Source organism: Mytilus edulis, chromosome 9 (assembly GCF_963676685.1).
Source record: "Mytilus edulis chromosome 9, xbMytEdul2.2, whole genome shotgun sequence".
NCBI lineage: Eukaryota > Metazoa > Mollusca > Bivalvia > Mytilida > Mytilidae > Mytilus > Mytilus edulis.
Window position 1 is genome coordinate 30,815,225 of NC_092352.1, and position 22,806 is coordinate 30,838,030.

General features: G+C 31.4%; 1 protein-coding gene across 1 annotated transcript in view; it reads right to left on the minus strand.

The window, feature by feature from the left end:
* Positions 1–1,096: 1,096 nt before the first annotated feature.
* Positions 1,097–22,806, minus strand: part of LOC139488078 (choline O-acetyltransferase-like) — an 89,755-nt gene continuing 68,045 nt past the window's right edge. Inside the window, exons 8-16 of the mRNA XM_071273424.1 lie at positions 20,836–21,016; positions 19,232–19,409; positions 16,036–16,348; positions 12,022–12,153; positions 10,530–10,652; positions 9,783–9,921; positions 8,142–8,204; positions 6,595–6,732; positions 1,097–5,362 (exon numbers count right to left, since the gene is read on the minus strand). Coding sequence (XP_071129525.1) covers positions 4,970–5,362; positions 6,595–6,732; positions 8,142–8,204; positions 9,783–9,921; positions 10,530–10,652; positions 12,022–12,153; positions 16,036–16,348; positions 19,232–19,409; positions 20,836–21,016 — 1,660 coding nt within the window. The 3' untranslated portion in view covers positions 1,097–4,969. The remainder of the gene's footprint in view (positions 5,363–6,594; positions 6,733–8,141; positions 8,205–9,782; positions 9,922–10,529; positions 10,653–12,021; positions 12,154–16,035; positions 16,349–19,231; positions 19,410–20,835; positions 21,017–22,806) is intronic.

Here is a 22,806-nt window from a genome sequence, read left to right on the forward strand (position 1 = left end):
GGAGCTGCAAGCTCTTGAATATCGAATAATTTGGGGAATATATATCCCATATGCAGGTGAAGTTTGTATATTGCTACTAAGGTTGGGAAAATTTATAATTTCAAAATTAAAATCGTCTCGTTTTTCATAGATTCTGGTACTGAGATGACTGTGTAAGTCAAATTCGAGATATAAGCCTAAAAATGAAGCAGAGGAAGCCGTGTCTGTTGTTTCTTTAATCTCTAGTTTTGGGGAATATATTAATGGAACCCAATCAGAAAAGATCGGATTGTTTTACTTATTAAATTCATTACCACTGTGTACGTCGCTGTATTTCTAGATGTATATTATATACGATTTGTAATGATTTGTGAGGTGAACTGTTTTTGAACAGAAATAAAAATTTGGAAATATGTCTGTTGACCAAATAAAGATACAATTTAATGCCTCAAACTTAAAATAATGACATAAGAAAGACCAATAGTATAGGATTCAAATAGTTCTTTTAACGATTTCGTTATTTTTTGTGTGGTTGTATTACGCTTCGGTGAAAAAAAATACTTTTTCTGTTTAGCATTGCAAAGTGCTTGACGTTATTTAATTGAAAAGCGCCAAACTGGCTGAAGACATGACATTCTAACCTTATGACGTTATGCAATGAGATGTAAATAACGTTATTTTTGAAAAAAATAAACATGTTGACTTTATATCCTAGTAATTCCTAAATGATTTAAGTTAACATTCTGTTATTCAAGACTAAATAACAATTTAATATTTTTGGTATTTTTTATGAAATCGTCCCGTTTCTGGACAATGTTTTGAAATTTAGCTACGCACTAAGAGGGTTAAAGCTTTATAACAAAAATATCTAATATTGTTTACTTTTCGTTATTTCACTTTTAAATTTATGAAGGAACTGAACTATATTGGTTTGTTTAAATCTTGATTCAACATATTTATTGACGTCTTTCATTCTGCAAAAAAAAAACCAGGCATACACAGTGTTCATATTTCCGGAATAGCATAATTACAACATCGGGTATCAAACATTTTCCTAATAATATAAACACTGTAAACACTAATTGAAAGGGCCAAAAATATCAATCCACATTCACCAGGCATTTTTTTTATTAATAAATCTAATAAATAACATTGTCTATCAATATACATTGTATATCGAATATGAACTGATCACAATTCACCAGATAAACATATAACATTCTGTAAACCCCAAAACCCACATTCATTTACAAAACTTGATATCACAATCAAAAACAATATTATAAAAGAGCATTCACATGTTGCAGTCAAACATTTAACCAAATTGAATGATCACAATTTTGAAACTCATACATAAAAAGTAATAAATCTCTTTGTACGTATTCGATAATAATATATGATTTGGTGTATTTAGGAAATATTGAAACATTCTTTTATGACAAATTTTCAAAGACTGAAAAACGCGACAAAATGTTTTTCTTTTGTACTAGAAATATGAAAATAACTCATAGAGCTTTCGATTTTAAGGAAGAAAAAACTTAAATCTGAATATGGAAGTGTAAATTTTAGACCTTAAAAAAATCTGTAAACAAACTCATCATAGACACCAGGATTGTTATTTTGTATTTGCGCTAAACGCGCATAACAGTGAGCTTATTAAAAATCACAAAGTACTGAACATGTATCAATAATCTAAAAATAGATAATTCATAACAGAAAATGAAACAGCATCTCTTTTATCATAAATTTTGGTTTAATTGCGTTTATTGGCTTTTCTGAGCGTCACTGATGAGTATGTTCTAGACGAAACTACCGTCTGGCGTGCACAATAGTTATCAAAGGTACCAGAATTATCATTTTGTAGGCCAGACGCGCGTTTCGTCTACTTAAGACTCATCGGTGACGCTCATATCAAAATATATCTTTGATGATTTTACTTGGACGTACACAAACTATTGAAAGTTATTTTCGTTTCGGAGTTTATCATAAAACAACTTTTCCGGACGCTACTATAATATATCATTTTTCTATTCGCTATCTTTTAATTTTGTATTTGACGTTCAATGGCATGAAACACAGAACAGAGGTGTGCAAAACCCTTTTGTGTTATTCAATATTCTATTAGAAAGGTGTGTACCTACAATATACTAGTCAACAAAAGAAACGATACACGACTTTGAAATAAAATTTATCAAAAAGTATTAAATGTAAAACAAAATTAGATACACTATTTAAAAAACTTTCATTTGAAATGTATGCACATGTGATAATGAAAATCAAAACTTGTCGGAAAGTATCTAAATTCCGTGTAAATGATCATAGGGGGCAAATTAGTTTTGCGGAAAGTTGAATAAAAAATCGACACATAATTTTCTAAGTACCAAATTTGTTTAAAAATATTCAATATGCTAATCAAGTTATGTTCATGTTGTAACTAATGGGTTGAAATATTGTTTTTTCAAATTTTTGGGAAAAAAAGTGTATTTTGAAATCTCAAAAAATGCAAAAAGATTTATTTTTTATTTTAGTCTCAAATCAATGCTTCAGATGTGAAAACAACACAGTAAATTTGGAACCTTTCTGAATAGTTTTAAGATTATTACCGCTTTTTGAATATCACTTTACACATACTCTCTATGGTAAATCAGTTGATAATGTATACATTTTAACGATTTCTCATGGGGCCTAACTTTGCTTAACAAATAAACGAAGAAAATGTATGATTTTTAAAAATAAATTGATGGCAAACACTGTCTTTACCTTCAAATGAGAGGTTGGCATCATTATTTGGAACTTCTGTTTTTAAAATTGTCGTTTTATGTAAATTTTGTAAAAAAAAAAAATTGCGAAAAAACTTCACGAAAGCAAAAAAATATTTTTTATTTTAAACGGATTTATATTTCCATAATGATTAAGAATTACTACCTTCAATATTGGTCCAATGAGCGGAAAACTTTATCTTTAATTTGAAAAAAAGGTCTTGTATCGTTTCTTTTGTTGACTAGTATATATGGTGTCGTAAAGAACGAAGAAGGCAAATCTGCCTATTAATATGTATTTATCCCAGTAGTTAGTAAAATTAACATGAGGTCCATGAAACAAAGATTCATTACTGTAAATTCATTTATTTTCATGGGTACCAAATTTCGTGGTTTTAGGAAATCTTATATAAGGTTTGGATTTCAAATATTTTGGCCACCAGCATCACTGAAGATACATGTATTGTCGAAATGCGCATCTGGTGCAGGAAAATTGGTACCGTAAATTTTATTACTACCACTGGGTTGATGCCTCTGCTGGTGGACTGTTAGTCCCCGAAGGTATCACCAACCCAGTAGCCAGTACTTCGATACTGGCATGAAAATAAGGATTTTTTGTGTTATTAAAATCTGCTGTCGCAAAATGTTAGAAAGTATTATAAATTAAGGAATGTATCTCCCTCATGCAAAGCTCTGATTCCTTTCACGGATTTGGCTATACATTTTGGACCTTTTGGATTATAGCTTTTCACCTTTTATATAAGCTCTGGATTTCAACTATTTTGGCCACGAGCATCCCTTAAGAGACATGTATTGTCGAAATGAGCATCTGGTGCAGGAAAATTGGTACCGTAAATGTTATTGCATATACGTGGATATTTTATTTCGTGGTTTTAGCAAGTCTGCATAAATACCTTTATAAAAACTTGTAATTCGTTGAACATTTGAATACGTTGTTCCCCTGTATCCACGAAATCCACGAAAATTGGTATCTAACGAATAATAATGAACCCACAGTATATGAAAAATCACAGACTATCATATTATAACAACAAATATCTAAATTATTCTTTGAGACCCCACAAGTCGTAAAATTCATTTGTTTCTCTTGTGTTAAAAAATGCAGTGGCTTGATTTTTTTCAAGATTTCTGAGTAGTCTCTCTTTTGTTTTTAATTTCTTATACATGTATGCTACTTATTATAGTACTATTTTTTTTTAACTCGATTGATTTACAAGAACCCGTTGGATACGTTTTTAAATTATAATTCGTTTTAAGGTTTATGACCCCTTCTGTAGCCATTTTTCTACGAACTTTTCAAACTTCAATCGTATCAAAACTACAGATATAATGAATAAAAAAGATAGGCCATTTTGTACATATACCAATGGGAAACTTGATGCAAAGCATTATTATTTCCTGTTTCATTGAATTTAATAGAAAAAGAGTACTTTGTGGCGAATAAACCAAGATTGTTATAGAAAATCCACAGCCTTTAACACAGAGATTTGTGTTATAAAATTTGAAACAAAGACTACTCACTTGCTTTTCTATGATGTGCGAGTGTTTATTTTTTACAAAAAATTCTAACCAACCTGTAAATTTCAAAATACCTCGTGCTGAGTCACTAAAGTCAAGCGCACCCTAAAAGGTGTACTTGATTTAGTCCATATTTTTGTTTGTTTTAACAAATAACTACATAAATACACTTGTTTTAAGGAAATCAATGCTAGCAGTGCATGCAATACTATATCTTTTAGTCATTAAATTGCCAAATATGAGAGTACAAGGATAAAGGCTGTGGATTTTCTATAACATTTCCATATGTTTAGCATTGAATCAACATAAGGGTACATAATCCTTAACGTTGAATTCATACTACCATATATGGAAAACATAGATTTCATTTCTAATATGAATGAGACAAGATAGTAGGCATACATTTCTTTGGTACTATGAATTATTCAAAACATTAATTCTGATTGTCATCATTTTGTAGAACTTTTAAAGACTCGAACCATGATCCGAAAATCATTGTTCATAATATTATAGAGAGATGTACTCAATATGTTCATGGCGCTGCGTATTTTTTTAATGAAAAACGGATGTATGGTGTTCTCATGTTTCTTTTACAGTTATTCTTTCATCTTGAAAAGTCCCTATTAACAGTCAACAAATACATTCAGTTGCAACGATGCTGTGGTAAACAATTGATGTTGCGATTCATAAATCTATTTTTGAGTTTTTACCTCATTACTTGAACTTCCAACTCGTTTTGACCTCGCTAAATGCCTAGGACTTCTACTAGGAGATCCATGCCAATCTCCATTGTGTAATCGAGAAACACTTCCGTTACGCATGTCTGTAGAATTTTGAATTTCATGTAAGTTTTCTTGAACGGTCTGCAGTGGACGTGCTGCTTCCGACGTTTTCAAACAGAGTTCCTGCATTTGAAGGAAACTGCTTTCTAACGTATATGCAAAATAATCAGATCTTGTTTCCGAGTGACTTTTGAAAGATGTGATACAAACAAGAATATTGTGAGGGTGTGGATTGTAACACACACCGTATCCATCCGGTACAACGGGTCCATAACACATGAATGCGTCCATAGTAGTTGGAACCTGCAATCAAATATTCTTAAGTTTTGATATGTGTGAATGATTGCCATATTGTTTTTGGAAATGTTTTATTCGTACCACACGTGGAGATATAATTCAATGCCAAACTGATTGTCGATTTTCTTAGTTTGCGAGTTAAAATCGTTTTTTCCAAACAATGTTGATAGAAGATGTTTGACATGTGTCAATAAGTACGAAGTATAGCGCTATGAGTTTCTAAAAGGTTCACTAAGGAAATATTTATCGACATAGTACATTGGATAGTTTTGAGCAAATGAACAGTAAACCATGTTATTAATTAAAAAATGAAATATAGATTTATGAAAAATAAATAATATGTTTATAAGTGAGAATATAGTTTCTGTATGAATGATGTCAATATGAAATACAAATCGCCACAAACACAATCACGCGTCATGATTTTTAAATAAATACATTTATATATAAAATATATTTAGAAAACGGCACTATTTCGTTTTTTGTTTATATTCATTTGTGACTTTAAAATTTGTTTCAATATGAAAGAACGTTTATTTGGTTTCGATTTCATCAGAAGTGTTTTCGTATCAAGGAACTATATATAGGCAACGCTTTGATAGGTACAACTCTTTTCAAATCTTAAAAGTAATCGATCTCAGTTTTTTTATCGAATCTATCAAGATGTTTTGTCTGAATTGATCAGATGTATATTTCCTTTCAAGTTACATGTATAATAATTTTCCTCGTAGTTTGTCAAGTTATTTGACTGACATCAATTCCTGAAATGTGATCAAAGTCATCTGTTCCAAACTAAAATAGAGGCTGTCTTGAACTTGCAGTGAACATTTACTCAGTATTGGATGCATCCATGTGACATCAACTGCTTTGTAAAAAGTAAAATCATAAAAATACTGAACTACGAGGAAAATTCAAAACGGAAAGTACCTAATCAAATGATAAAACACATCAAACGAATGGACAACAACTGTCACATTCCCGACTTGATACAGGCATTTTCAAATGTAGAAAATGGTGAATTGAACCTGATTTTTTACCGCTAAACCTCTCACTTGTATGACGGTCGCGTCAAATTCCGTTATTTTTACAACGATACGTGAACAAAAACATAATCAGACATAATCGGAAAATAGTCAAAATATGGTTACAGCAGTTATCACTGTGTTTGTAATATGATAGTACGTATTTTGTGTCATGAAATGATACGCCCTATCGATTCTATTCAAATGATATTGTACCTGACTCGTTGATAGTGAAAAGTGATTGGCAATCCTGAAACCGTCATCAAGGAATAAATCTGGAACAGGACGTCCTAATTCCACTGCCATTTCTCTTAAACCAAGAAGATGGCAATCTGTTCCTTGTCCCAAAATATTCTGTAAGATAAATGAATATATTGAAAGGTGGTAAAAGAAACGTTAAGTTGTCATAAAAAATGTTTAATCGTTTCATATATGAAGGACACCAAAGGGTGACTTGGGAAATAGAAATATGGTCACTACGGCAATATATTTTGCCAAAGTGCGGTATGTTCAAGTACGCAGCAACGTTTGGTCTGAATGGGAAATTAAATCCGATGAGAGATTGCCACGCTTGCTGCACATTCATAACCCTTATAACAACTCTTTGATGGGTACGTAGATAGCCTGTTGCAAGTCAAAATGTCTGTATCGAATATACTCAAACTTTCCAGATTTAATCTGAACTTCCCCAACCATCATCCCAACATACCTATATTTCGGAACGTACATATTGTATTAATTGTTACGAAATATTTGCCTTTGGACGTTCAGCAACCAACAATATATCCATAAATGAAGAAATCTTGCTAACGTCTTGCTTACATCATCTACATTTGCTAAGTACCTATAATATGCCTTAAATGTATTTGATTTAAAATAATCCAGAAATATGGTAAGTGAAAATTCATCTTTTGAAACTTCACGCTATTAAATAAAGGCAACAGTATTATACCGCTGTTTGAAAGTCATAAATCGATTAAGAGAAAAACAAATCCTGGTTACAAAGTAAAACCGAGGGAAACATATCAACTATAAGAAGAAAACAACGAATCAACAGAAACACAAAAACAAACGAGTGTACAAACCTCGCGCTTTATGGCAATGTTAAATATACTGCTAAAATGTCAACATTACATGATAGGAATATAGTACAAATAAACACTCAGGACAGATTAAAAGATTCAATGACAACAGAAAAAGTGAGAGAGAGTCGACAAAATAGAGAAGTTATCGATGCAACTGAAAAGGAGATGTGCATTCCTCATTAAGTATAGTTCCGGATAAGCAAATATGGACTGCCAAACAGAAAGACGACGTATAAATCAAGCAAAAAACAAAACTTTATGTTCACATATCTACATTATGTATCACAAGCCCGGTAGCCAGTACTTCGGTACTAGTATGAAAATATATTAATACGGATATTGTATTATTGAAATTTTCTGTTACAGTATTTCAGAAATGTTCTGTTACAGTATTTCAGAAATTATTTGAAATTAGGAAATATATCTCCTTTATGCAAGCCTTAACCGCATTAGCAGCAGTTCACTACTGTTGCTTTTATTTATCAGCCCTTCAATTTTTATTTAAGTTTTGAATTTCAAATGTTCTGGTATCGAGTATCACTGAATTAATTGAGACATTAAATTATGTGTATTTTCATTGACATACTTCAAGAACACATTATGAAAACAAAACTATAAATCTTAATAGGATTTTGAAATCAGAAAAGTCAATTGGTATATTTAAATATTAATTCATACCTCAGTCATAATTTCAGTTTGTTTTTGCATAGCTTTGCGTAATAGAACCATTTTCTCCGTATCCTGAAAATAACAAGTACTAAATTCAGCATATTATTTTTAAGCTTGAAAAAATACTTCTGGCTGCCATAAAATGTATAACAATAATATCTAACTCCGAGGTATATTCAAAAAAGGGAAGTACTGTCTTGCAATAATGAATATCTGAGTTCGAACGTGGTTGGAATATATCCCATGCCGAGTAGCTTCCGAAGCAAGTTTTATTTGATTAAAGCTATAACATATGCTTAAAATGAAGTCACGCTATTCTCGTATGGTTCGAAAAAATAAATTATATATACTCGAGCCATGTTAAGTATTTTATTTCCCTTTTTCAATACCTTAAATAAATCATCATAATTCCTTGTAAAAACTTTTTTAAACAATATGTTTACTATTTACTTTTTACAAAAATGTAAAAAAAAAAATAAAAAAAAAAATCGAACTTCCTTATCGATGATAAAGTGAAAGTGTATGTACTCTGTTGTTAAGTGAAAAGTCGACTTGGTAATCTTCAAACTGAAGACAATTTAGAACCAATACAGAACACTTGGTAATTCACTTTTCTTCTCCGTTATACGTTTTGCATTTGTTTTCCTTTATACAAATACAAAACCATTTTGAGTGGCACACAATAAGCACTCACAATAAATGACCAGATTATAAGTTATTATTTTAAATCAATAGAAGTGGATTATACCACAATGCATCTTTAATTTGAATCCATTCATACATGTGTACCTAGTAGGATTCTCTCAGAGTGCTTTGTCTTTTTATAAGTTTATGTGTTTACCCATAAAGCACCAAAGAGTAATCAATGATTGCTATGAGACAATGTATAACATGTTTATTGCACTTTTACAGTATGTAGGATTGTGACATTGTTGTAATGCGGACTCAGCTCATTTTCAACACTAAGTTTATGTAAAACATTGAAATATCCTTTTATAGAAAAATGCATTTAGTATTGACGGAATACAGGAAAGATGTAAATGACGGTAATATTTCTTTATTTCCTTCTTCTGACAAGTATGGCAGCCGTGAATTACAATAAAAAAAAAGTTCACATAGTTTTTATAATGTTAGGGTTATAGTATTGCAAAGAATTTATTAAGTTACAAAAATGAAGACATTGACTAAAGGAGATTCATGTCAAAATTTAAAATGGGAGAAGAATTGTTTCAATTCCTGGTTGTTGAGTTTTCATTCTTTTCATTCATACACCAGTGCATCTATTGGCCTGTAAAATTGTTGGTGGATTAACAGATAACTATAAATGACATTTCTATTTATCTCATCGGTTAACGACTTTTCTGAATATTTTCTATTGTAGTAAAAGTACAGGTTTTATTTGTGTTTTAATGCTACTTTCAAATAGAACAAATACAGAAATAACTGCTGTAAAATTAAAAGAATAAGTAGATACGGGAAAGAGCAAAAACAATTTATTTCTAAAAGAACTTTACGATTGTGTATGATTTAAAAAAGAAATCAAGTCAAATTGGATACGAACTGAAAAATCTTTTAATGTTGACAACAAAAGGACACCGACAAATAAACTCTAAAAATTAAGGTGGAAGTAGTAAATTTATGTATACTCACAGACACTAACACTTCTCCTATCATGGCTTTTACCCATTCAAGCGCTGCTGGAGAATTGGCTCTTATGTTGTCTACTCTGCCAAGTCTAAATCGACGAGTTGATGCACTTTCATAAGTAGACACAAGTTTTCTGTGAATTCTGAATGAAGCATTTGTATATATTTAAAAAAAATAGAATATTGTTTACGGTATAAAGGTGTTATATATTTCATCGTTACGTGGTCTAATTGAGTATTAAAATATACATGATATTGAGACGTGAATATCAACGTTCTAATCAATGAATAACTTGAACACACGAGGAGACAACTGCCAAAATCGATTTGAATTTGACAAATTATATACTCTTTTTTGTCAAGTGAAGTACAGGCAATGATTTTCTCAGTGTTGGAGGAACTTAGGGAGAAATTTATTCGTCAAGTCGAAGTATGTTTGTCCGTTTATGTAGTCTCATTTGTTTAGACATTTAAGAACATTCTTGCGCATTGTTGTTTTGATATTTTGTTGGTTCTGGTTCTTTTTTTACTGACGAATAAGAAACATTGTCATCAATTCAATTTTGATGATCGGATAATAAAATGCGCTTATCACAAACAATTTAAGACTGTACAAGCAACCTTCAAGACACAGTCGTTCAAATTAATTCAACCTGAAAATTAAGAAACAACAATCTGAAACAAACCACCTCATGTATTATAATTTATTCAATGCAATAATTGTCCCTCCAGATGTCTCACTCATACTTACTTGTAAAATGTTAATTGTAAAGATAGTTGTATGAAGGAGTCTGGGCTCATACTCATTGACTTTGGAAACTCTTTTCCGAATTCCACAAATCTTAGTATGTAAAGATCAAGATCCGCAATTTTACTGCAAGAATAATATTTTAAACATTGCAAATGAGTTTATAGTATGAAATGTTGAACGATTTAAAAAAAAAAAAATTAATAAATACCACTTAAAAAGTAAATATTATTTTTCCAATTTGACGATTTTTAATATTTCGTTACTTTTATAAACATTCCAAAATATTCTTTTATTTGGGCGGAGTGAAACGCTCTTAAACACTGAATCGTACTGTTCTTGCTAATTAACAGAGGGGGATTTGAATATTCATCATAGATACCAGTACACATGTATGTATATATTAAAAGTTCACCAAAAGCTTGTTACTTGCGGTCTTTTTCCACGTTCCATTATTGCATTGAGATACTGAGTGCATGCTTTGCGTAGTAAAGTCTCGTGAAACGACAATGATATCGGAAATCAACCTTGAAAGCTCTATCGCACCAAGGAAAGTAAGGTTTACAGACATGATATGAAAAATATATCACATTGTAAGCACTCTCACACCTAAATTTTTTCATTTACTTATAATGCAATCATATTATATTCTATTTTAAAAATAACTTTTATTACTTCTGTAATATGGTAATTCATTTGTTATCTTCTCTTTCGCTTTGGTTAATATTCTTTGTGGGTTACTCACCAAATTTTATAGTCTCTGACACATTCTTCATTTCCATTTTTTTTTTGTCTTGTTCTATGTTGACATGTTTTGCTATTTGTGCAGTGATGTTCACACAGTTCGTTTTTTTTTGTCATTTTGCCTTTATTTATTTAGAAAAAACATTTTCGTACTCCTAACAACAAAACTATGATATTTTAAATTTACCTGTGTACCTAATGTCATTTGATACTATTTTGTTCCAGGTTAGAGTACTTTTTGACATGATTTTACATCCCCCTTTTTTTATTATTATTGTATTTATATTGTCATAGATAAAATTTATTCGCTTAGTGAATGTTTACATTTTTGCTTGTTTTACTTAATGTTTCTTTCTATGTTGTTATGTTACACTACGGTTTCACTTAAGGGTGAAGGTTGGCGCCTTATTAAACCTGCTGCGTTTGTTTGCACTAGTCTAAAATCAGAAACTTGTTGTTCAGTGGTTGTTGTTTATGTGGTTCATATAATTTTCTCGTTTCTATTTTGTTTTATAGATGGTATTGTTGGTTTTCCTGTCTGGATTGTTTTACACTAGTCATTGTGTGGTCCTCTATTATAGCTTGTTGTTCGGTGTGAGCCATGGGTCCGTGTTGAAGGCTGTACTTTGATTCATAATTGTTTACCTTCACACATTTTGACTTAGATGGAGAGTCGTCACATTGACACTCATACCACATCTTCTTATTTCTATCTTTTTAACGAACTTTATATTGTGCTATGACATCTTACCAATCTAAACGTTTTGACGCCACATTAAAAGAATCAACGATTTCTGGAAATACTTTCCATTGTAATTTCCTTGGACTTGCAAGTTCACAAACAGAATTCATCCGGACGAGTCGTTTTGCACGCACCTCTTCCCTGAAAGAAAGCAAAATTGATAACTAGAACACATATATAATTATGATGTTTGCATGTTTAATTTGTATGTCCTTAACATGAAAGTAACTACAGGAAAAAATTAAAAGAACGGATTTTTAGACTTCAGTTGAGATAATTTTATTTTTTAAGGCATATATATCGTGACGGTACCCAAATTGCACCTATTTTGACAGTATTTTCACCTACGTTTTTTTATGATCAAGTAAAATATGTCCATACTGTGTTTATTTTGTAGCCCTATCCTTCTTCATTGTATAAGTACACTAATTTGATTTTTAATCCATATTGAGTCCATAAAAAATGGGTTTGAATCAACCTCCAAACTATCCAGGATTCTGTAATGAGGACTACCCAAATTGCATCCATGCTTAAATTCACATCGTCAAAAGTCTAATAACCGAGCTTTTGTTTAATTTCTTCCAATATTTTGAACAATTGGATATAAGTCCATGCTTACTCTTCATATTTTACAAAATGGATGCTTATAATATATTGTTTTTGCTAATTTTAAAAAGATGACGTTTTGATGACGTCGTACGGTGACGTTTTCGAACATTTTGCTTTTTCAGTAAACAGTCCATCTGTTGATAAATACTGTGAACGTTTTGTGTATATCTAAATATGTTTACCTATGTTGAAAGATGTGCATAGTATCAAATCAAAAAAATACAAATTGTTTAGTCTCTAGAAAATGTTGTAAGATTTCTGTTGCTATTTTTTCTAAATAGGTGCAATTTGGGTACCCTTACGTTATGTACACAACTTTATGCTGGTTTTGTTTTTTTAATTTTATACAATTCAAAAATCAGGTAAATAAGGACAACACTAGTATACCGATGTTCAAAAGTCATAAATCAATTGAAAGAAAACAAATCCGGGTTACAAATAAAAACCGAGGAAAACAAGTTTAAGCTTTCTAAAAAGCTATGGACTGCTTCGATCTACACTAATTTAAGGTTAATATATGTGTGCATGTGGTTGTTAAATTAGTATTGGAAATGTGGTATTTTTAGATATTGATGGATATGAAATTTATGAACTTTAAGAGTCTGCGTTATACACCCATGCTTTAAAAAAAATGCTGTTGAAAATTCAAACAAATTATTGATATAGATAGTTATATAACATCAATTCATATATCTTGGGTTAAAAGGTTAACAACAGAAGAATTTTCAAATTGGAAGGTTATACTTTTATATTACTTTAACAAATTTTTAGCTAGCTTCGCTCTATTTAACATGAACCCTGAAAATATATATGACATACCAAATTTTAAAAAATCTATGCCAGAATTTTATTTAGAAATATTAAAAAGTTAGTATAAAGTACATAATAGTTCCAAGATAAGCAAGGAGTTAAATTTCAAAAGTGTAAGACAGCAATTTATTTGGGGTAATCAATCAATTAAATTTAATGGTAAAAGTCTTGTTTTTCCAAAATGGATAGAAAGTGACATTTTTTTTATTAATGATATCATAGAAAAAACAAGGTAATAATCTTAAATAAATTGAAAGAAAAATCAAACTGGATAGCAGAACTTTCTAAACTAAAATCTGCAATGAAAACGGAATGGAAAATCATGTTAAAATCAAATCAACCAATTTCAACTAATAAAAGTTCAAATAGACAGAAATCTTTACTTTGAAGCCAAAAACAAAGCCTAATCAATTTGCATTAAAAATTATTCAATCTTAATTCCTCAAATCATATACATGATATATTAAACTTTACATTTCACCAGTTAAATGATAACAAATTAAAAATGTTTAGGTGGAAATTGATCAATTATATATTACCAGGTAAGCAACTGCTTTATCAATTTAAAATAATGAAGGATAACCAATGTCATATATGTCACCAAGTAGACAACTATAATCCTTTTTTTAAAGAGTGTGAATTTTTACAAGAATTTTGGATTAAAGTTGGGTTACTACTAGATAAAATAAAATTAGGTACACCTATTTTATCAATGCAAAATTTAATACTTGGATTCAAAATTCATGACAGTTCATATTTTGATATTAATGTGTTGTTAACAATTGTTTTATTTGCCCTTTACAAAAGTAATTATGCATCAGAGTTTAAACACAAGTACATAGATGTATATAGAGTTTTTAAATTAGAAATCTTAGAATGGTATGAAAAAATGATACTCTTAGAAAGAAAATATAGTAAATTTTTGAAAGAAACATTTAAATATATATAATTAACCGCAATGTAATTCAATAGTTGAGGTGTGCAAGTACTCATGGTTGAGTAGCTGTGTGACAGGGAGTGTGTGTGTGTGCAAGTTTTGTGACCAAGTTTTTGTGTAGGTATATGTGTGTGTCTCAGTTTATGTGAAAGTTAAGACATAATACTCGTAGAGCAATAAAAAAAAAAAGTTAAAACAATTATAAATTTAAAAACGACTCTTGAGGTGTGCCTATATTGTCAAAAGTTATAAAATACAGCTAATGCATTTTTGGAAACATTGTATAGGAACATTGTTTAGCAAAGGAAAGCGTGCAAATTGCAGAGTAACAAAGCAATTGAATTCTTATCAATAATTAATATTTCAATATTGAATTTATCTGTGAAATGTCTGCATAATAAAACGAACATGAATTAATGACAGTTGATCGGAACTGAAATACACATAGTTATTTTTCCGGCATTTGATGTCTTATCCTGGACGAGAAAAGTCTGTAATTCTTTATCTCATTTAAGCCAATAGCTGTTGCTGTATCTCAGCCTCATTATAATGCAACCAATCAGAATATATACGTGATAAGTATTTTTTTCAAGATGGCGTGTATTTCGACTGAAACTAATAAATCCGCATCGTGATGCGAAGCAACAATGGAACAGATTACTATAGAATTTGACTGCAAAAAAATCCATCAAACATAGAAACGAGCTTTTGGATAACAACTTCAAACCTGCATATAAAAAAGAAGATGTAGTATGATTGCCAATGAGACAACTATCCACAAAAGACCAAAATGACACAGACATTAACAACTATAGGTCACCGTACGGTCTTCAACAATGAGCAAAGCCCATACCGCATAGTCAGCTATAATAGGCCCCGATAAGACAATGTAAAACAATTCAAACGAGAAAACTAACGGCCTCGTTTATGTAAAAAAAATGAACGAAAAATGTACATTTTGATGGGGTAAAACTTCTCTAGTTTGATCCATCTCTTTATTCTTAAAGTATATGCACATTTGAGCATCTCTGTATTAAAAGTATCAATGCAAATTTGAAAACGGGAGAAAAGGGAACAGGTGAAAATATTTACTGCCTATTCCTTACTTGGTGCAAACATTTTCCGCAGAAATGGTGGGTTAAACCTAGTTTTATAGCCAAGTAAAAATGTATTCCAACTTGTATGATAGTGGTTTTAAAATTTCCGTGTTATTGACAAAATTGGGTGAGCAACCCAAACAGACGTAAGAGCTTAATGTGACAATATATGGGATTAACTGTATTGACTTATATACTACTAAAAGAGTTTACGAGATTTTAACATCGAATAACTGTTACATTTACAGGTTGTGTCTCATTTAAAAATTTTAAGTCATTATACAAATTTCCTGTTAACAAAACTTTGAATTTTTCGAAAACTAAGGATTTTCTTATCCCAGGCATAGATTACCATAGCCGTATTTGGCACAAATTTTGGGAATTTTGGATCCTCAATGCTCTTCAACTTTTTACTTGATTGGCTTAATAAATATTTTGATATGAGCGTCACTGATGAGTCTTATGTAGACGAAACGCGCGCCTGGCGTACTAAATTATAATCCTGGTACCTTTGATAACTATTTAAGTATTTACAGACAGAAATCTTACAAACACAATGCCAAAACTTACATATAACGTAGTAAATGTTCTATCAATTGCACAACTGCTATCCCTTCTGACGGTGAATGTTCATAGTTCAATCCACAAGCACCATCCTCGGATATCACAAACTGCATAGTTTTATCGTACCAACGGTTTGCACCATTTAGGTTTGTTCCCATGCCATGCAACATTTGGAAGGCAAGAGAAACATCATCTCTTATATTTTTATTTGTTTCATCTATACTGTTCTGATGATTAAATAATAATGGAATACCTTTGTCTAAACACAGTACAAATATACATCTTTCTATTGCATCTAAGGAATCACGATTTGTTGAATCTGTTCGTAAAAGAAATAAAAAGCTATTTAAAACAGAAACAAAATTTAAATATTATTTTCAATGTGCTTTTAAAATTCGTGATATAGAGTTGTTTAATATGTAATCGCTCTGGATTTGAACAAATAAATTTGCATACTAGATAATACATACGACTGTGTTAAGTTTAACATACAGAGCTTTGAGTTAGATTTCGTTACTTTACCTTCGGTAGTAGCATACGGATCTATAAACAGACGGGGTTCTATAACACTATGCATACAAAGTTAAGAATTTAAAAGAGAGGCACAAGATACCAAAGGGACATTCAAACTCGTAAACCGAAAATAAAAGGACAATGCTATAATTAATATAGAAAACGACAAACAAACAAACGGACGGACAGACAAACAACAGCACACAAAACACAAAATAAAAAACTTAAGACTGAACATCACGATTCAACCCCACCAAAACAATATACTAGAAGACGGAAGAATCTAAGGTACACTTTCTTTAAAAGGGTTGCATTAATGTTGATAAATTGCTATTGAGTCCTAATGCATACACAGTTAACAATTTAAGAGAGACAACAGATACCAAAGGGGCATTTAAACTCATAAAACGAAAATAAAAGGACAATGCTATGATTAATATAGAAAACGACAATCAGACAAACGGACTGACAGACAAACAAACAGCACACAAAACACAACATAGAAAACTTAAGACTGAACATCACTATTCAACCCTACCAAAACAATATACTCATAGTAGACGGAAGAATCTAAGGTACACTTTCTTTGAAAGAGTTGTATTAATGTTGATAATTTGCAATTGGGTCCCAAAGGTGAGACATGACTAAAATGAAGACATTTGTACATATATTGAAAATTGAATGTTTTAATACCGCAAATGGGATATATTCTTGAACACCCTGTCATACTAGTCAGTTAAAAAAATCTTTAAAAGAAGGCCTATTATTTGTGTTTACTCGCTTATTGCTGCTACACGGTTCGTAATTCCGCTGTATAGAACTGTTAATGTGTTATAAATGCTTGTATAAAAGAAGGACGAAAGATACCATAGGGACAGTCAAACTCATAAATCGAAAATAAAATGACAACGCCATGGCTAAAAAGGAAAAAGACAAACAGACAAAAAATAGTACATATGACAAAACATAGAAAACTAAAGAATAAGCAACACGAACCCCACCAAACACTAGGGGTGATCTCATGTGCTCCGGAAGGGTAAGCAGATCTTGTTCCACATGTTGCACCCATCGTGTTGCTCATGTTATAACAAATCCAGTAAATAGTCTAATTCGGTAGGTCACCTTCATGAAAGGGAAGGTTGAATAAATAAAGGCAACAGTAGTATACCGCTGTTCGAAATTCATAAATCGATTGAGAAACAAGAGGCTGTCACAACGACAGCAAACCGGATTTATTAACATTTATTTGTGTCCTGGCAATATCACAAGAACCATTACTGATGAATGGTGAAAGTGAAAATCGTCAATATCAAATTTGACCTCCATTTTGACATCAGTATCAACATATTAAAATTTGAAAAGCTTAGATTGAATGGTTCATGAGTAAATGCAACAACCTGAATGGAAACGCCATTTTACGATCTTTCAAGAACCATAACTCCTGAACGGTAAAAGTCAAAATCGTCATTATTGAACTTGACCTCTATTTTATCATCAGTAACAACATATTAAAATTTCAAAAGCTTTGGTTGAATGGTTCATGAGAAAATGCACAGACACGACGGGAAAAACCATTTTTCAATCTTTCAAGAACCATAACTCCTGAACGGTAAAAGTCAAAATCGTCATTATTGAACTTGACCTCCATTTTGTCATCAGTAACAGCATATTAAAATTTCGGAAGCTTTGGTAGAACAGTTCATGCATAAATGCACGGACACGACTGGAAACTCCATTTTTCAATCTTTCAAGAACCATAACTCCTGAACGGTAAAAGTCAAATTCGTCATTATTGAACTTGACCTCCATTCTTTCATTAGTAACAACATATTAAAATTTGGGAAGCTTTGGTAGAACAGTTCATGCGTAAATGCACGGACAACTCCATTTTTCAATCTTTCAAGAACCATAACTCCTGAACGGTAAAAGTCAAAATCGCCATTATTGAACTTGACCTTTATTTAGTTGTCAGTAACAACATATTAAAATTTTAAAAGCTTTGGTTGAACGGTTCATGAGCTAATGCACGGACAACATTTGATTGCCGCCCGCCCGCCCGACTGCCCGCCCGCCCGCCCGCCCGCCCGCCCGCCCGCCGTACATCCCCAAATCAATAACCGACATTTTTGTCACAAAAATCCGGTTAAAAAACAAATCCGGGTTACAAGCTAAAACTGAGGGAAACGCATCAAATACAAGAGGAGAACTATGACACAACAAAAACACAACATTAAAATGTAACATACACATAAACAAACTATAATAAAACAATGGCCATCTTCCTGACTTGGTACAGGACATTTCAAGAAAATAAATGGTGGATTGAACCTTGAAAATGTTTTAACTAATGGACTTATTGGGATTAAGTTTTCGATGAATTTACGGATGTACAGTTGAAAGGGTCGAGTATCTTTCTCTACTATACATGAAATAGTTGCAATAAGGAAAATTGTTTCACCTTTAAATCCTAGTCAAAAGCGAAATTGTCTGTACACAGCTTGACAACGGTAGCATCTAACAATTTCACATTCTAGTTATTATCGATAACCAAAGTACCCTGTTTAAATTGTGTTGGCTGTTGTTACACTTTCAAAATCAATGAAAAGAAAAAAAATGCTCTATTGTAACTTGACTTCAGAAACTATGAAATCAAATACTCTATAATGTAATTTACTAGGAACATATTTACCTTCCATTAGCTTTGCCCTTGCTATTGACCATTGATCTCTGTAAGCCGCGGTAAGAATGCCGATTGGTTCGGCCTTGGCTGCGTTTTCTTCTGCCATTTTATATATCCTTCCTAGCTGAGTGTACAGATCGCCCTCACTCAGTCTGGTAAAATTATTTATTACATCCAACACAAAGAACTGTGAAAAAGAAAGCACAATAGACGGATTTTATATAATGAACATTTCTAAATAAATCTTCCACAATACGACCGAGATAACTAAATTGCTTATTTGACATATAATGCAATAAAAAAGGAATGTTCAACTATAAGCGGTTTTTTTGAGAGTGACATGGAATGAGTTTGCATGCGCCAGTATTTGGCAACCATTAGTAGTGATTTGTAGAAAAAAACAGATGATGATGGCGTCTCATACAATCACTTTTTTACAACTGAAATATCCACATTCGTCCCAGGTTAACATGAGTATATCGTATCAAAAAATATATTTTATATTTTTATAACTAATTATTTTCAACCCAGGATGTTTTACTGAATAGAACAGTGTTAACTGTGTGTATATGGATTATACACCAAAAAACGCAAATTATGTGCGCTTGCTGACGACAGTATGGACAGCTTCAAACGTTACCTTTTGTTGCCTTACTAGTAGACGAGTTTCATTCGGAGAAAATACTGATCGAACATTTGTTTGACAATATTTTAGTTCAGTTTAGCTGACATGCATTGAAATGGAAGATACATTTTGTACCTTACAGTTTTTACAGTTCTTGACTAGAAATCGAAGACGCCTTGACTCCACTAAACAGTTTGATATATATATATATATGTTTTAGTTAAGCCCATTTTAACCTGAAATGTTATGTGAATTATATCATTATTTCATTTTTTCGCAGTACTTTTACAACTGCCGTATGCATTCTTTGAGTTATTTCCGCAGGAAGTCAGGAATATAACAGCTGTTTTCCATTCGTTTGATGTGTATGAGCTTTTGAGTTTGCCAATTGTTATTGGACTTTCCGTTTTAAATTTTCCTTGGAGTTTGTTATTTTTGTTATTTACTTTTTAAATAAACCCCATTTGTTAATTTCATTCTTTATTTTTAGAAAAATAAGATACTGTTACAGTTCGGACGTCTTATACAAGTAGTTTAAATTCTGTACATATCGATTATAAACATGTTGAACACTTTATTTTTGCTCCTTGTTAATAACGACAATTTTCACAGAATGCAACCATTTTCATGGTACAAAAGTAAAATTTGCTTTGGTCATATTCTGCTTTGCTCTGTAAGTTAATATCAGAAGTGATATTATGCTATTTTAGATTTAATTATTTTCATGGCTATATATTTTCGTACGTGTAATTGGATTTACAACTTCATAGTTTTATCACATATTGTAAGCCTCTATGATTTTTGAATTTTGTGGAAAATGAACACCAAAGAATGATTATGAATCCACACTATCAAAGTTATAATGAAACTATCAAATTAAAACGTTAGGATTTTATTTTTTTCCTCAAACACAAAGCTACCCAGATGTACATATGGGAGTACTATTTATTATACAACAACATCAGGACATTTATCATAGAAGTTTTACCTGATTTTTGCATATAACAATGATATGTTCTGGTTCTGGCATTAAGTTTGTATGGTTTGATATTAAAGAATCTTTCTTTACACCAGGGATTCTGTATGATGTAAATAATTTGTAATATTGCTCCATGCATAATGGTTGTCCCTTTTCCTTGTGTCTAGCTCTGTCAATAGGTAATCCACGCCTGAAACAAATGTATACAATAGAAATTAACGTAAAACGGTATGCATGTCCAAACGCAAATCCCACATTTTAAACTCGATATACATGTATATTATCCTACCGGAGCACCTGAGATCATCCCAGGTTTTGTTGGGGTTTGTTTTGATCATTTTTTATTTTTTTTTATGTTTTGTTTTCCATATACTGTTGTTTGTTGTTGTTTTTTGCCATGCCATTGTCAGTTTGTTTTCCCGATATGAGTTAGCGCATACTTTTGGTTTACCTCTCGTTTATATCCTAACCCGCTCACAAAATGACTTCATATTTTGTCAGCAGATTGGTTAAGATGAGTTGTAACATGTGAGCACTTTTAATATCTGTCAGACACATATTTCCTATCTGCAGATACATATACTCTGCTTTTATTCAGTACGATTTATTGCAATTAATGCATGAAAACAACACTGCATAAGTTTGACGGTCACCATCAGGAATTGGTGAACCGATACGATGTTTCTTAGTACCTACATTTTTCGCAGTTTTCACCTTTCAGATACAAGAACAAGTAAGCGTCTGATCTGCCAGCTTACTGATTTTGTCCTTTTCCAAATCATGCTATTTTGATAGCATTGATTCGCATGACTGGTGATGCCATAGCAAGAGACGCTTATCCTATAGACAACGGTCACTTATGCGGCCTTTGTAGTGCATGCTATTTCATTAGTGTTTTTGTTTTGTTTTAACCTTGATTAGTAATATCGTAATGATTTATGAGCTACATGTAACAACATTGGTTAACTTCTGTTGCCTCCAAATATGCCATAGACATTCATATCATCCAATGCAACTGTGTTAAATTTTAACTGCCGGTTTTGTACATGTACCTCCCTTATCATTTCATGAGTTAACAAATTCCAGACAAAATACTATTTGATGTGCATCTATAAAAGGCAATGTTCAAAATTAGATAAAAAACTATTATGATACACATCTATAGTTTCTTTATTTTATATGTTTTACCTTAATTTTCTTTAACGTCCTGAATATGCATGAAATATTTGCCACTGGACGTAAAGTAACCAACAATCAATGATTAATTTTCTTTACGGTCGACATTTGAAACATGTACATTTTGCACAAGAAATAATATATGGTTGATACCAATGATAGAAATGTTTGTAATGTAATCACAGACTTTTTATTGTCGTCTTTAATATGTTTGTACCATTTACTGACCGGTATAGTAGTATTTAAATGGATATATCGGAAGAGAAATTGATGAAACTAATTATACTATAAAATACTAAAGACTTCCAAAGTCGGAAATTACACTCCGGTTTTAGTAACTATAAGATGTACATAATGACCAAGTTTATGTCAGCTGTACACTTAATTAAGGTCAGTTTGAAAACTTAGAACATCCTTTATGTCTGACTATACTGAAATCTGTGCACATTACTGAAATAACAGTACCATAGAACGTTGAATATCAAGGAAAATTCGAGAAACTAGGTCGCAGTAATGATAAAATAACAAAAACATATTTCTGTAAGGATAAAGGTACCATGTTACATGAAATACTTTTCAGTCGTGGGAAATTATATAAGGGTATAAAATAAATAAAATAAAGTGAACACCGTGCTAATACAAACACGACAAAGCGCCGTCACATATTCTCAGTTAGTTGCAAATATTCATGATTTAAATTTTGGATAATTTGCTTACATGTTTAACATGTTTACGATAAAACTAATCCCCAGTTAAATAATTATACAACTGTTTTTCAATTATTTTCAAATGCATGCTGGATTT